Raw genomic sequence first — 15118 nt, forward strand, 5'->3', positions numbered from 1 at the left:
CCACAGGCACAGCAAGACCCCTTTCCAAGAAGTCATCTGTGCCGTATATGTCAAAGAGTGTGTGTGTGTGTGTGTGTGTGTGTGTGTGTGTGTGTGTGTGTGATTGTATCTGAGAGAGAGAGAGAGAGAGCGAGAGAGAGACGTCTGAGTGTATGCATGTGAGTGTGTGTGCATACAAATGGGATTGTGCCTGCATGTGTCTCAGTGTGTGTGTGTGTGTGTGTGTGTGTATGTGTAAGTGTGCGTGTGTGCATGTGTGTATGTGTATGTGTATGTGTATGTGTATGTGTATGTGTATGTGTGCAAGTGTGTATGTATGTGTGTGTGTGTGTGTGTGTGTAAGACCCGTGTGGCAAGACAACTTCTCTGGCACCCACACAGCTGAAAACAGTTCCAGCCTGAGCCCCAGGTGTGCAGTTGAGTCAATAACTGAATCAATGGGCCTCCAAGATGCACACAGGATCCAGGATCATGAGACATGAGCGCTGATTGAGCTCCGGAGCTTGGGAGCAAGCGATGCATTTATCTGTTCAGTTAATCATGAGGCTGATGCAGTAGGTTTAGTCGCTGGCAAATGATCTGCTTGAGCTGACAGATATTGAGTTGGGGTCTGATGGTATTGAGAGGAAAAAAATGTATTTGTTCTGCGCTGTGCGAGCTGAATAGGTAAGAGCAGGGGCATAGTGACTTGACTGCAAATGTAAGGGAGAGGCAGAGATGGGGGAGATGGGAAGAGTAGAAAGATGATTGCAAGGGCAAGACAGTGAGAGATGTGGGAGAGAGAAAGAGAGACAGTGAGAGAGAGAGGTAAAATATCACTGAGGTCCTGTGGTTAGGGAGAAGCAATATGACGCATACAATAACATTACCCTGGGAATCTGCACGCACGCACGCACGCACGCACACACACACACACACACACACACACACACACACACACCCACACCCACACACACACACACACACACACCTCTCCTGTGGGTGTTCCACCCTATCAAGTCAACAGCCGCTGAGCAACACCTATCTTCCCTCCATCTCCTCTCTGCACAAATGCACATACAGTATGCTTACACAGACACCAGTGCACATACAGTACAGTATGCTTACACAGACACCAAATGCACATACAGTATGCTTACACAGACACCAAAAGCACATACAGTACAGTATGCTTACACAGACACCAGTGAACACACCAAAACACACAGCCATCAGTAAAAGGCCAAAGGCTCTCATGGTATCTCACATAAGAGGAAATGTGAACCCGTAGTTTATTCTGTGTAGACAGTATTATTGTACCCCCACTGAAAACCACAGCTGTCTGCCATTTTATTTTAGCATCAATAAAGCACAAATCCATAGCATTGCCTGAGCAGAGCTATCCCAGGCTCAGAACAAATAAAATAAAAAATCATTAGAACTCCAGGTTAGAGCATGAAGAGGATTCGTCCTCTCACCGCACACGCAGGTTCGTTTATAATTATGTTAATGGCGTTCAATCAGGCCAGCTCTCTCAGGAGAGCCAGCATGAAAAAGAAAGAAAACACTCTCACAACGAACATTCAAAGTCCTTGGTTGCTCCTTCTAAACTTTTCTTTTATGAGATAAAAATCTGGGCTCCCCTAAGGCTCATTACACTTAAAAGACTGGCAGAGAGTGCAATGTGTGTGTGTGTGTGTGTGTGTGGTGTGTGTGTGTGGTGTGTGTGTGTGGTGTGTGTGTGTGTGTGTGTGTGTGTGTGTGTGTGTGTGTGTGTGTGTGTGTGTGTGTGTGTGTGTGTGTGTGTGTGTGTGTGTGTGTGTGTGTGTGTGTGTGTGTGTGTGTGTGTGTGTGTGTGTGTGTGTGTGTGTGTGTGTGTGTGTGTGTGTGGTGTGTGTGTGTGTGTGTGTGGTGTGTGTGTGGTGTGTGTGTGGTGTGTGTGTGTGTGTGTGTGTGTGTGTGTGTGTGTGTGTGTGTGTGTGTGTGTGTGTGTGTGTGTGTGTGGTGTGTGGTGTGTGTGTGTGTGTGTGCATTCTGGATGGGGCAAGAGACTTAAAAGCCACAACAAGCCACTCTGCTTTTATTTTCTCACTTTCATCCTCCTCCCTGCTCAGATGTTCATGGCTTCCAGTGAGGTTTGTTGTTAGCGCTGTGGTGGATTATGTGGGGAGAGAAGAGGCCCAAGCTGCTATGCTACCTGTTCCCTGAGATACTCCACTAACGAGGCTCAGAGGGTATGCAAAACAGCCACATTTGGTTTGCTAATGAGTGGCTGGGTGGCTGGATATGAAGTTGTAGGGGAAAAGTGAGGAGAGTGTGGTTATGTGTGCGTGTGAGTGTGTGTGCGTGTGTGTGCGTGTGTGTGCGTGTGTGGTAGGGTATATCTCTCCCCAACAGCTAAACAGGCAAAACTCCCGTTAATATCACAAAGTCACCCTCATTAATATATACCACACACACACACACATAAACATAAACATAAACATAAACATAACACAGGCACACACACACACACACACACACACACACACACACACACACTCTGTATCTTTGTTTGCGTATTAACCCCTCTCTGTGATCAATGTTAGTCTCTTTACAGTCAGTTTTATTGTCTTGGCTCTTGAGGTTGTGTACCCCTGAGATGTACATACAAACATACATATACAAACAAGTACTTACACACACACACACACACACACACACACACACACACACACACACACACACACACACACACACAAACACATATACCTACACATTTGCACAACTGTACAAACATCTACACACATACACACATACACACACACACACACACACACACACACACACACACACACACACACACACAGTGTAAGCCACAGGGTGTCGCTGAGTCCTCCCTGCCCAACGAGAGGACAGCCTCCACAGAGACAGTGACCTTAGCGACATCAGTAACCCACGAGGAGAGCTGGCAGCAATACTGTGAACAGTAATTGGTCCCTGGGCTCTCCTCACATTACGCCATACAGGAAACACTAGGGTCATGTCCACATTAAGCCAGTTAAATAGAAATATGCATATTTGAGGTGAAAATGATCTCAGTACACATTATCGCTTTCGTAATGTTTTTCAAAAGTTTTGCGTCCAGACTAGAACACTATAAAACACTTTTATGAAGGACCATTAAAGTGTTTGTTGTTGGTGGTTTGTCTGGAACATTAACTTTTATCAGTGTCATGGAAGCCACACATCATCATATCTGAAGCTCTTCTTTTTTCTCTCTCCATTTCCTGTACCACACTACAACATGAACCCGGAGTGTTCAAATTTATCTCCGAAAAATATCACTTTCAGTGTCGGCATACAGCGTTTCAATTTGGATGAAGGAGCTAAACCAAAGTCCTTTTAGGCAAGTCTCTCCACTCGGCGGCCATTTGACAACGCTTTTTAGGCACTCGTCGGGCATCCATTTCGGCAGAAATGCGCGTGCGCAAGGCTTCACGACACCAATCTTGCTCCAGCGGCGAGATCACAACACATGATTGGCACGATGTCTTCACAACACACCATATGATTGGCTCAATGTATTCACATGTCGACGTTTTGCCGAGGAAGGGGTGGGATATGTGTAGACAACGGCCATATTGGCGTGACAAACTAGCCCCATGCATTTCTATGGAGTATTTTTTGAGTGCTGTGTCTCCACATTAGAAAGTCTCTGGCTAAACAGAGAAATAATTATGTGTGTTTATATTTACCTGGCTTTGCCTAGTTTGGACAGGGTCTAGGAGAGGGTGAGGAATTGCCAGGGGGCAAAGATGAGACTAGAAGATGGGGGGTGGTGTGATGGACGCCTGGCATTTGCAATCAAAGTGCCTGAACAAAATCAATTACCTTGAATCAACACTTGGGGAGAATTCATTCATCCTTTCAAACTATTTTCTGATTTTCTTTCTCTCTCTCTTGAAATAGATCAAAAATGGAATACATTTTAAACGTGAAATTTTAGTGACACACCTTGACATTTCTTGCCTGCTTTCTTTGCCAGCTCAAGTAGATGACAAGGAGGAGGAGGAGGGGATAGAACACAAAAAAGAAAAGACGCAAGATGGCTGAGATGGATTTTTATTCCTTCACAAAAGAAAGCAGTGAAATTAATCAGACTCCGAACAGAGTAAAAGCCATCTGGACTCATCAATCTTCAAGGAAGTCGCGGTGCACAAAAGCCTCGCGCCTTCCCCTCCAGGGCCTCCGATGCCGTGTCCCCTTTAACATGACAAATGACAACAGCATGGAGCCAACGGGACCCACACACCCCAATGATTACTCTATTTTGTCTGATTCCAAGCGGAGGGTTCACGCTGGCACCACGACAAGACTACAGAGCTCAGACAAGTGCAAGCCAAGGGCCAGACTCATCTTTGCATACATATACTGCAGTCATGCTCAGTGAATATGGAGAACAGAAAAGCCGATCGGAGAAACGAAAGGCATGGCTCCTTTATTAAATATATATTAGCAGCAAAATGTAATTTGTGTAAGTGGAGATGCCTTTGTACTTGTGTTTGACACTTTATGATCTGACAGGCAGAGTAAAAACAAAGACTGTTTGTGTAAACAAAATGGGATCAAATTTCACACCAAGGCTCAGGAAGTAATTCAATTCTGTCAGATTCAATCAGCATGACGCTGAGGAAATGTAAGTAAAAGTCTGTGGGGTAATATGTAGACTTAAATTGAAGGCTCTGCTAACTGCTGACATGTACAGTGACAATAGGCGGATTTGCCAAAGCATAGAGTAAATGGCAAAACAACAAACAGCATTCATAAGTAAAAAAAAGCTCATAGCCAGGCCGGCTAGATCAGGATGCCACCCCACCCCTAACACACACACACGCGCACACACACAGAGACCTTGAATTTCCCCTTGGGGATCAATAAAGTATCTATCTATCTATCTATCTATCTATCTATCTATCTATCTATCTATCCACACACACACACACACACACACACACACACACACACACACACACACACACACACACACACATACACACACACACACACACACACACACGGCTGGCTAGTGTCCACAGAGCCGGCTTCACTTAATAACCACAAGTTAAGACCAGGCATGAGCATCAGAGTCCAGAGGGCTTAATTGTGCACATGCGGCCATCCTGCAAGGGGACTGGCTGAGGTCCTTGGAAGACTCCTGGACTGCTGAACTACTGGAGCAGATCTCACAGACAGACATGTGAAGAAACAGCGACTGCTGTAGTGTAGAAGTCTATTCAAGTGCAGACTGTCAGCTCATTCTAATACATACAGACAGACAGACAGACAGACACACACACACACACACACACACACACACACACACACACACACACACACACACACACACACACACACACACACACACACACACACACACACACACACACACATACACACACACACACACACACACACACACACACACACACACACACACACACACACATACATACACACACACACACACACACACACACACACACACACACACACACACACACACACACACACATACACACACACACACACACACACACACACACACACACACACACACATACACACACACACACACACACACACACATACACACACACACACACACACACACACACACACACACACACACACACACACACACACACACACACACACACACACACACACACACACACACATACACACACACACACACACACACACACACACACACACACACACACACACACACACACACACACACACACACACACACACACATACACACACACACACACACACACACACACACATACACACACACACACACACACACACATACACACACACACACACATACACACACACACACACACACACATACACACACACACACACACACACACACACACACACACACACACACACACACACACACACACACACATACACACACACACACACACACACGCACACACACACACACACACACTCTTTTTTCCACTCTCTCCGCCCACGTATCTCTGACTCTTCAGTCTCCCTCAGGTGGCTACAAAATGGTAGACTAAACAATAGCGCTTGCTGTGTAGGCGGTATGTCAGGATGTCGGTATGTCAGGATCTCAGCTTCTGACCAATACCCCCTGGCATCTGCCACAGAATACACACACACACACAGTCTTTTTCTATTCTGCCAGCTGAAATCTCTCGCATCAGAGTTTGCTTGCACACCCTCTCTTTGCTTTCATCTCTGGTCTTGTTGGTAGGGCAAAAATATAATTGTTGGAGGATTTGGCTCATCTCCCCAGAATGCAAATACATACAAACCCCTGGGCTTTCATACTCTCTGATAGGTCTGGACAGTCATGCACAGGTAGTGCAAGCTAATAAAAGTCTGTATATTTTCTGGGAAAAAATACCAACATTGAATAGAATACTGTAGGGCAATGGAAACATTGTGTACTGTATTCAGTAATTTGTTTATGTAGATGTTCGATAGTAGTATTTTAATGCATAATGCTTGCAGTTATTAACAGCAGGTGGGAATATGGTTGGCATATTCAAATATGTTAGCATTTCTACTTTAGATTTGAAAAGATTCCTGTCCTTTTTAGTGTACAGCTTAGAGTAAATTAAAATATATCTAAACTGAAGATTTGTTAGAGTTGAGACATCTGTACTGTATACCACAATATCAGGCTTGACTGGGTACAATGAAACAATACTTTTACTCTGACAGCTTCCATACAGCAAGCCTCTTGCAGCCGTTCAGTGTTAGCAATTAGCTTTACAAACAGACACCCAAGCCAACCCATTTTCCCCTCACCTCCCCCTCTTCCTCCCCCCTCTTCTTCCTCCTTCTCCATTCTCCGCCCCCTTAATTAAGTCATCTTTGTAATTTCCTTTTTTAAACTTTAACAAGCTATGCTAATAAGTTCTGCTCTGAGGCATCACACACCAGAGAGACCTCTGTTGCTCAGCTTCCATTGTTTTGTCTGATTTGTCTGAAAAAGGGGAAGTGGGAGGGGAGGGGCGGTAGAGAGGAGGGAACGGCGCTTTCATTTGCAGATGTAATCGCTGCAGGGAATTGTATGGGCACACACCTGGGACCAATCGCGGGAGAGTGGGCCCAGGGTGCGGGCGCCATCCGTCAACGCTATCTCCAGCGCAGAGGCAGGCCCTCGTCCATTCAGGCGATCAGCACACCGCCAGGGCCTTGTCCATTCACATCAGCCCTGCCAACGAGCAGCGCAGCATCTCCCTAACGCTGTCTAATAGCCCTGCATCAGACCCGCATCTGATCTCAAGAGCCTGAGCACTTAACTCTGAACTCTTAACATTGCACTGAACCAGAGTTGGCTCCTGAATACAATACACCAAGAATGAATTAGCTGGAAAGCAGGAATCCATAATAGTGGATGAGAAAGAAAGTCATATTTTACGCTATATTGCATTTAACCAAAATGTAAAAGGTACCACTGAATCAGTATCATACATTGATTGGGCAATTCCATGGAAAATTACATTTTTTGTAACATCCATAACGCCAATTAAATGTGATGGTATGGTATGATGTGAATGATTACATGAAATTTGAGCATTTGCTATTTTTGGCTGAAGAATGTACATGAGAAAAAATGCACAAAAAATGAATGTTATCATTCACATCATACAAATGCCAAGGCATTTCACTGGCGTTATAGATGATACAAAAAGTCCATTTTCCGTGGAATTGCCCAATTCTCTATTCACTACCTTGCTGAAGCAGATCTTCTTCCATTGCCTTTTCAGAGACACTCTAAAGGGGCCTTGTCACTTTAGACAGCTTTCATCCATTTCCATTTCCCCAGATCCATTTCCATGCAGTATACAGTATTTCAACAGCAATACAGTCAGTCTTCAACCATCTTCTATCTGTGGTGCTGAAAATGGAGCTTTATCCTCCATACAGCAGACATCAACATGGGTTCCAAAAACCCAAATAGGTTTTTCCTGACATGACAGCAGGAGATTGTGCTCAATGGAATATTTCCCAGACTACATGTAACGGTTCAGTGCTTGCGTTAGGTGAGGCCTTGCCTATGTCTTACCCACTTCTCAGCGTACAGTGGACGTGCTATTTTCTATTTCAAAAGCAAACACAAAATGTGATCACTGAAGCTTCACTGGACACCTGCAAACTGCAACGCTGATGAAGCGCTACTCCCCCTCAACAGACAGGCTTCAGTGCTTCTCTCCTTCTCCTTCTCCTGAATTCATAATGACGCTCTCCTTGGCCCGCTCTTTAAATTACCTTTATTCCACGGGTCAAACTTCCACAAACACTTGCAAACACTCGTTCTTTTGTTCTGCTTCTCTCCTCACGTCTACATTCCTCTCTTAACCTCTCCTCACCCCATCTCCCTCAATTCCTCCTCTCCTCTCCTTACCCCATCTCCCTCAATTCCTCCTCTCCTCTCCTCACCCCATCTCCCTCAATTCCTCCTCTCCTCTCCTCACCCCATCTCCCTCAATTTCTCCTCTCCTCTCCTCACCCCATCTCCCTCAATTCCTCCTCTCCTCTCCTCTCCTCACCCCATCTCCCTCAATTCCTCCTCTCCTCTCCTGGGCACTCCCATCTCTTAACATTAGTTAGCTTCAGAAGCACAACCCCCCTGTTGGCCCTTTGGGAGCATTAGAGCTCAGCTGCCTCCTCTCCATAACACCTCATTCCCCTGTTCCTCTGTGTGCGCTAAATGGCTCAGATGCGATGGCTACCCACGGGTCTGTAGACGGGCTGCAGGCCAGAATAATTCAAGGGTTGAGGAGTAAGGAGCGCTGCAGAGGGTAAGATGTGCAGGTGTATAGAAGATGTGTATATGAAAATAAATGTTGCGATGATGTGAGGTTACCAGGTGTGCAACTGAAGCGTTTCGTTAGCAGAGCGTAAAAATCATTTTAGAAGACTTATTAGTTATGTGCCTGGTGTAACCTGCCAGTAAGTAGCACTGCAGATTTGTAGTAGATGTGGATGTGAAAAATGTGATGATTGGTGAGATTACCAGCGATAAACACAGTCTGAGGAAAAAGATATAATGTGATGAGGATAAGTGGGTTTTTTTTCTGCAAATGGTTGTGTATTTATAAAAACAATGAACCACAGAATATTGCAAGATTTCACTGCTGCCATCTCAACTTTGGTAATTATGACACACACATGCAGCATTGCAGGTGATTTGGCAGTCTTTGTGTTGTCTTGAGACAAACCTGCTTTTGTCACACTGTGTGTTAGTGTCTGCTATCATGACAGCTTTATGCCAGACAAAGTTTCCTGTCTCCCTATGTGACATAAAATGTGTTGAACAAGTCTGGTTTCAAAGGTGTCCTTGGCTTGAAAGACAGCATAAGAATATCTTTGCCTTTTTTCACATTCTGATCTTACTTCATAATACTGTAAGCCTCCTAAGCAGCATTTGCTTAAGCAGTTCATGAAAGATAGAACTACTACTACTACTTTTACTCATTAATATGCCTACCTGACATGACACCTAATTCTATGTACATCTCAATTGTACCCAAGGACAACTTGCATCAAATGGGGACCAGAGTTCTTTGAAATTAATATGTTCGCATCAAGTCTTGATAATTGAGTCTTCATACTTGTGAATGTGTGTGTGTGTGTGTGTGTGTGTGTGTGTTCCTGTATTTCTCCAGAGAGAAAGAAGGTAAGAGAGAGAGAAAGAAAGAAAGCCCTTTATTATGGACAGAAAGCCCACTGTACCTTGAGTCTCTCGGAAACTCCATCGGTGATGCTGATGGTGAACTCCTCCACCTTTGGCACCTTGAGTTTGGCCTTCTTCTGCTCCGCCTGGTACTCGGCCCTGGTCTTCACCACCACCTACACACAGCAGCAGCAGCAGCACCAGAGAACATCGTCAGCAAACATCTCAGACAAAACACAACAATGCACCAGAGAATATCGTCAGGAAACATCTCAGATTAAACACAACGATGCACCAGAGAACATCGCCAGGGAACATCTGAGACAAAACACAACGATGGCTGAAGGGCAGAACTCTAACTACACTTTAAGACTAACGTAGTAGAGGCTGACGTAAACAAGCAGTTATGGCACTGAAAAAGAGAGACAAGTGAGAGACTGAATCGCAACTAACATTGACATTGCAGTGCGCTGAATATGGAAAATCCTCAACAACTAGGGTGTGAAGCTTTGATTGCTTGTTTTTCTGCAGACGCTCCTCTTGTTAACACTTGAACGGACATGGACAAAAATATTTATTTTGTGTCTGTTCCTTGAGGCCTTACATAAATATTCCATTCGCACAAATTCCTCATTACATTTCAGCTTCCCAGTTGCATACAAATTAGTTAACCAAAGGATGACATTAACAATTCAAAGACTTCTACTAGTCTACTGACTTTACACTTTAGTTCACACAACATGCATTACCCTCATCACCACCACATCCTGTCAAGAAAATGTCTCTTGTCGTACGCCTCAATCGTATGCAACTCCAGTTCTCTCTGAAAGAACCCCACTGATTTTGCCTTCCTTGGCCTTAGGAGTCCCACGTCCAACTCATTTAATTAGACATTAACTGTCACTTTTATCGGTTCGTTTATGAGCTTTGACGCAGCTCTCCAGAAAAAAAAAGGGGGCAGATCAGGGGAGGCTTTTCGCCGTGATTACTGGCTTGTGCAGCTGTTCGCCATCGGCGGGGAAATTAATGTCCCCTAATGACCCTTTCTGCCACACCAGCCCACACCACCACTCGCCACACACTCCACAATTACGCCTCCACCGACTGTCTGTCCAATCACTCCCTCTCTTTTCCTCTTTTGCTCCTCGCCCCCTCTCTCTCTCTCTCTCCCTCTCTCTCTCCCTCTCTCTCTCTCTCTCTCTCCAGATTGCTGTCACAGGCCGGCTGCCTCCATACCTCTCCTGCCCCATTCCATCACCCAGTCATCACTTGCATCACCCTCCATCCCCTCCAACTCCACCTTCCCCACTTGGTTGCAGCTGTTAGAGTTGGGGCATGCAGGGTTAATAATCTACACCACTTGGCAAGGCTGGGTGGGTTGGGGGCGCTGACAGATTGGATCCATCAGACCGATGATGCTTGTCCCATAAATATGACAAGGGGATAAAGAATGGCAAAGAACTTAATTGGGAAATGGTGCACTATATAAGACCAGGGCGGTGATTTTAGTGTAGGCCTAAAGTGATGGACACCTAAAGCCTGTCCGAATGAAGGAGAGGTGGAAATGGGAACACGGGCAACAGGGTCAAGAAAGGTGGAGCAAACGATAAAGCAAACTAAGAGCTCTGCTTCACAATGCATTCCCTGTGGTGGAAATATGTTGCATAGAAAAACGGTTCTACTAGAAAGACACCCCCTGTGATGTGTATCTTTTTATGGATAGTCATTCAGGATTCATCTGTGGACTGTCTCCAAGCTTGTGTGAAATCAAAGAGAATAGCGGCAACACCAGTAGGCTTACAAAACAACAACAACAACAACCTGCTGCTGCTGTTGAGTTGAGCGGAGGTGAGCTGTTGTTGTTCCCGTGCTGTACCGACACGGGCCAAAACGCTGCAGCTTTGATTTGCACGGAATCTCTCAGCAGAAAGCCTCCTGCGCAGACAAACACCAGCAGCATCGGCAACAACCAGCCACAGCCCCGCCAGTGTGCGGGAGGCCCCCGCTGCTGCCGCCCCAGCCCACCCACCCACCCACTCCGCGCTACTCCAGATGGGATCAGCGCTAATTCCTCCCCAATCCCTCACCAGGCGGCGGCTGCCAACAGATTGCCCTGGTCTGGCTTGGCCTGGCCGCTGTCCTGTCCCCTGGCCTGAGCTCGGGGCCTGGCTCCCGGTCAGAGGCAGGGAGGGTCTCCACATCATCATCACACAGACAGACATGAAGTACTCTACAGATGGAAGATCGAGGGTGGTGCCAGGATGTTTTCATGTCCTGACCAGCAGCAAATGATAAGTTCACAGTCCATTTCAGAGGTCAGTGGTTCTCTCTTGGTAGCTTGCTTCACTTTTTTCTTCGCCAAGATGATATTGAGGTTAAAAAAAAACAGACACCATAAAGGAAGCCATACTGCTCCACATCATTTTGTGAATGCTGGTGGTCCTTGATCATCTACTTCAGCTTTATGACATCAGTCTTGTCTACAGCATCGACTCCCTCCTCGATGTTCAAGTCAAATACATTACAAGCAGGGAGAATTGCTCCAAATCTCTATGCTATTTCACACTACCCAACCTCCATCTACCAACCACTGCCCACACCCCCAAGCTCCCTCCATCTCCCACACAGGAGGTAGCCAAGCCCACTTTTCTGTGATGAGTTTTTGTGCTTAACATCCCATGTAGACATCATCTAAACAGAAGTGGATTTCATCTTCCTCATACATTTGACATGTCGCCATCAATGATTTGTTAGGCTTGGTTGGTAGCTTATATTTGTCTATGTTTGTGCGTGGTCACAAAGAAGCAGTATCATTGAGAATAGTCCAAGAATAATACAGATCTGCTCACCATGTTTGTCCTCAATTTTTGTTAAACCAAGGGTGTTTTTTCAGGGTCATCTAACTATAAAAGGACAGTGTGGACAACATGCACTCTGTATTCATCCACAAGACCATCTAAACACTGGGCCATAGGTCCATCACTGAGTGACACACCCGCATAAAGACCAAATCAAATCATAGCAGACCAAAATCATGCCAATTCCCAGCTGAATCTGATCAAGGCTGACAGATCAAATGCTGTGTTTTTTGACTCACCAGATGAATAGTGTAGACACTGATTTATAACAGAAGGTTCATCACCAATATTCAGCATCTCCATGCAGCTTCAACCAATCAGCCTCAGTCTGCTTTCTGAAGTGAGCCAATCCCTCCTTTCCTCTCTCTCCCACCTCCCCGCCCACTCCCCACACCCTCTCTGTTTGTTATGCAGGTCAATAAAGACTCAGCCTCCCCAAGGACTATCCAATAACAGGGAGAAGGCAGGACGCCAGCCTACCCCCTGTAAAATATGACAACAAGACAAAGGGGGGGTGGGTGAAGATATCCATCTAAGCAACATAATGGAAGAGTGATGGGAGGTTGTGTGTCTGCGTGCTTGAGTGTGTGTGTGTGTGTGTGTGTGTGTGTGTGTGTGCATGTGTGTGTTAGTGTGCGTGTGTGTGTTAATGTGTGTGTGTATGTGAGTGTGTTTGTGTGTGTATGTGTGTGTGTGTGTGTGTTAGTGTGTGTGTGTGTGCGTGCGTGTGCATGGGTGTGTTAATGTGTGTGTGCGTGTATGTGTTAATGTGTGTGTGTATGTGAGTGTGTTTGTGTGTGTATGTGTGTGTGTGTGTGTGTGTGTGTTAGTGTGTGTGTGTGTGCGTGCGTGTGCATGGGTGTGTTAATGTGTGTGTGTGTGTGTGTGTGACTGAGATGATTGACATGCAAGTCTAGTGAGGAGTCACAGCTTGAATGTGGCTCTGTCAGCAGAAACAAGGACTGAAGCTCTATTTCAAACATACTGCAAATAACAATAATATTTATTACAGAGACATACCAGACAAGACATTCATGTCCCAAAGCTATCAGCTTCATCTCCTCCAGAAAAATGATCACACAAACATGTATTTTCAATCCTCAAAACAAATGACCAAGAAAACACCTTCTGTCTGAAGATTGTTTTCTTGTGTTATTGGATGACCATACATGTTGATACTGGGGACATCCAAATAACAAAATAATCTCTTATATATAGTATAGTATACTTATACTTATACTTAAATAATCTCATTCTAGGGTATCTGAAGAATAATAATTTGGGGACTAATTGCTGTGACTAACTGGGTTATATAAGGCAGGGTTGTTAGTAAACAGCAGGGAAAGGCAAAGGTACCTTACCTTGTCTGGGGCTTGGTACTGGAGATTGCAGACATCCAAAGGCGTGATGAGGGGCACGTTCTGGAAACCATCCTCTACGCTAGCCGCTTTGGCTCCTTTGTCTTGAAGATTACTCCCCAGTTTTACCATTTTACTAAATGAAGTATATCCCTTTTGCGAACCTATAAAGGCGATATAAATCTAATGTGAAATTGGGAACAGAGGGGAAACAGTCATTAACCAAAACAGGCTGTTTATCACCAGCCCAGACACCAGTGACGTCTTTGAAAAGACAACGATAATCTTTTTTGATGTTATTTATGCTCAGCGATTTTTTAAAGGCAAGCACTGCATGGCAAGCCGTCATAACTGTTCATATACCCTCCAGACATGAAGTATTCATTTTGCGGTTAGCAAACGTCCCGTTCTGCTTTCAAAATATAGCCTACATATAGCCTAACAAACAATATCAGTCTGTACATTTCCAACTATATGCTTATTATGTATAGATTATAAACACGATTCACTCTTCAAACGCCATAGTTTGGTGGGCGTCACGCAGTTCACAAACAAGCAAACAACAAAATAGAGCACAGATGCTCCAACTGTTTCAGCATCGTCTAAAACATTCAAATGCGTTTTTGAAGACAACTCACCTGCGAACGGATTCCTTTGAGGTGAACTACAATGTCGTGAATCCGTACCAAACGTAGGCTATTACACGGGTTTTGGTAGGATAGATGAGGAGTGGCACACAAAGCCGGGTAGATAAGCACTCGGCTTTCAGAAGGAGAGCGCGCGGTGCTGATGCGGGCAAGGTGCACAGCTGCTCGAGTACCGCAACAACTGACGGCCCTCCGATCCCCGAACAGCGCTCAAATCGAAATGCTGTCTTGTAACCCCAGGCTTCACAACGACGCCACTAGGGGGAAACTAACGGAAACTCTCCGCTTGTTTTACCCAGACCTCGAATAAACTTCGGTCACTGTGCAGCTTAATAGCTCTCCATGCAGTACTACCTCTAGTTTGCCATCTAGTGTCAGGCATCAAGAAGTGTCTTAGACCTATAGCTATAGGATTTTGGCACTATGGATTTCACGTGGACCACCGGCCGTAGCCTATATATTTTCCGGTTGAAAAACAAAGCTTGATTATGAAAAAAAAAATCGATTATACAAAAAAAATTCTTCAAAATCTTTAATTGCATTAGCAGTCATCAT

The 15118-nt window shown here is 45.1% G+C and overlaps 1 protein-coding gene across 2 annotated transcripts in view; it reads right to left on the reverse strand.

The window, feature by feature from the left end:
* Positions 1-14847, reverse strand: part of nsg2 (neuronal vesicle trafficking associated 2) — a 21668-nt gene extending 6821 nt beyond the window's left edge. The window contains exons 1-3 of one of the 2 annotated variants that reach the window (XM_048266643.1): positions 14555-14847; positions 13920-14099; positions 9760-9876 (exon numbers count right to left, since the gene is read on the reverse strand). In XM_048266643.1, the coding sequence (XP_048122600.1) occupies positions 9760-9876; positions 13920-14048 (246 nt within the window). In that variant the 5' untranslated portion in view covers positions 14049-14099; positions 14555-14847. The remainder of the gene's footprint in view (positions 1-9759; positions 9877-13919; positions 14100-14554) is intronic. The other variant, XM_048266635.1, reaches the window with a different exon arrangement.
* Positions 14848-15118: the final 271 nt, after the last annotated feature.

Source organism: Alosa alosa, chromosome 2 (assembly GCF_017589495.1).
Source record: "Alosa alosa isolate M-15738 ecotype Scorff River chromosome 2, AALO_Geno_1.1, whole genome shotgun sequence".
In the NCBI taxonomy this organism is placed as follows: domain Eukaryota; kingdom Metazoa; phylum Chordata; class Actinopteri; order Clupeiformes; family Clupeidae; genus Alosa; species Alosa alosa.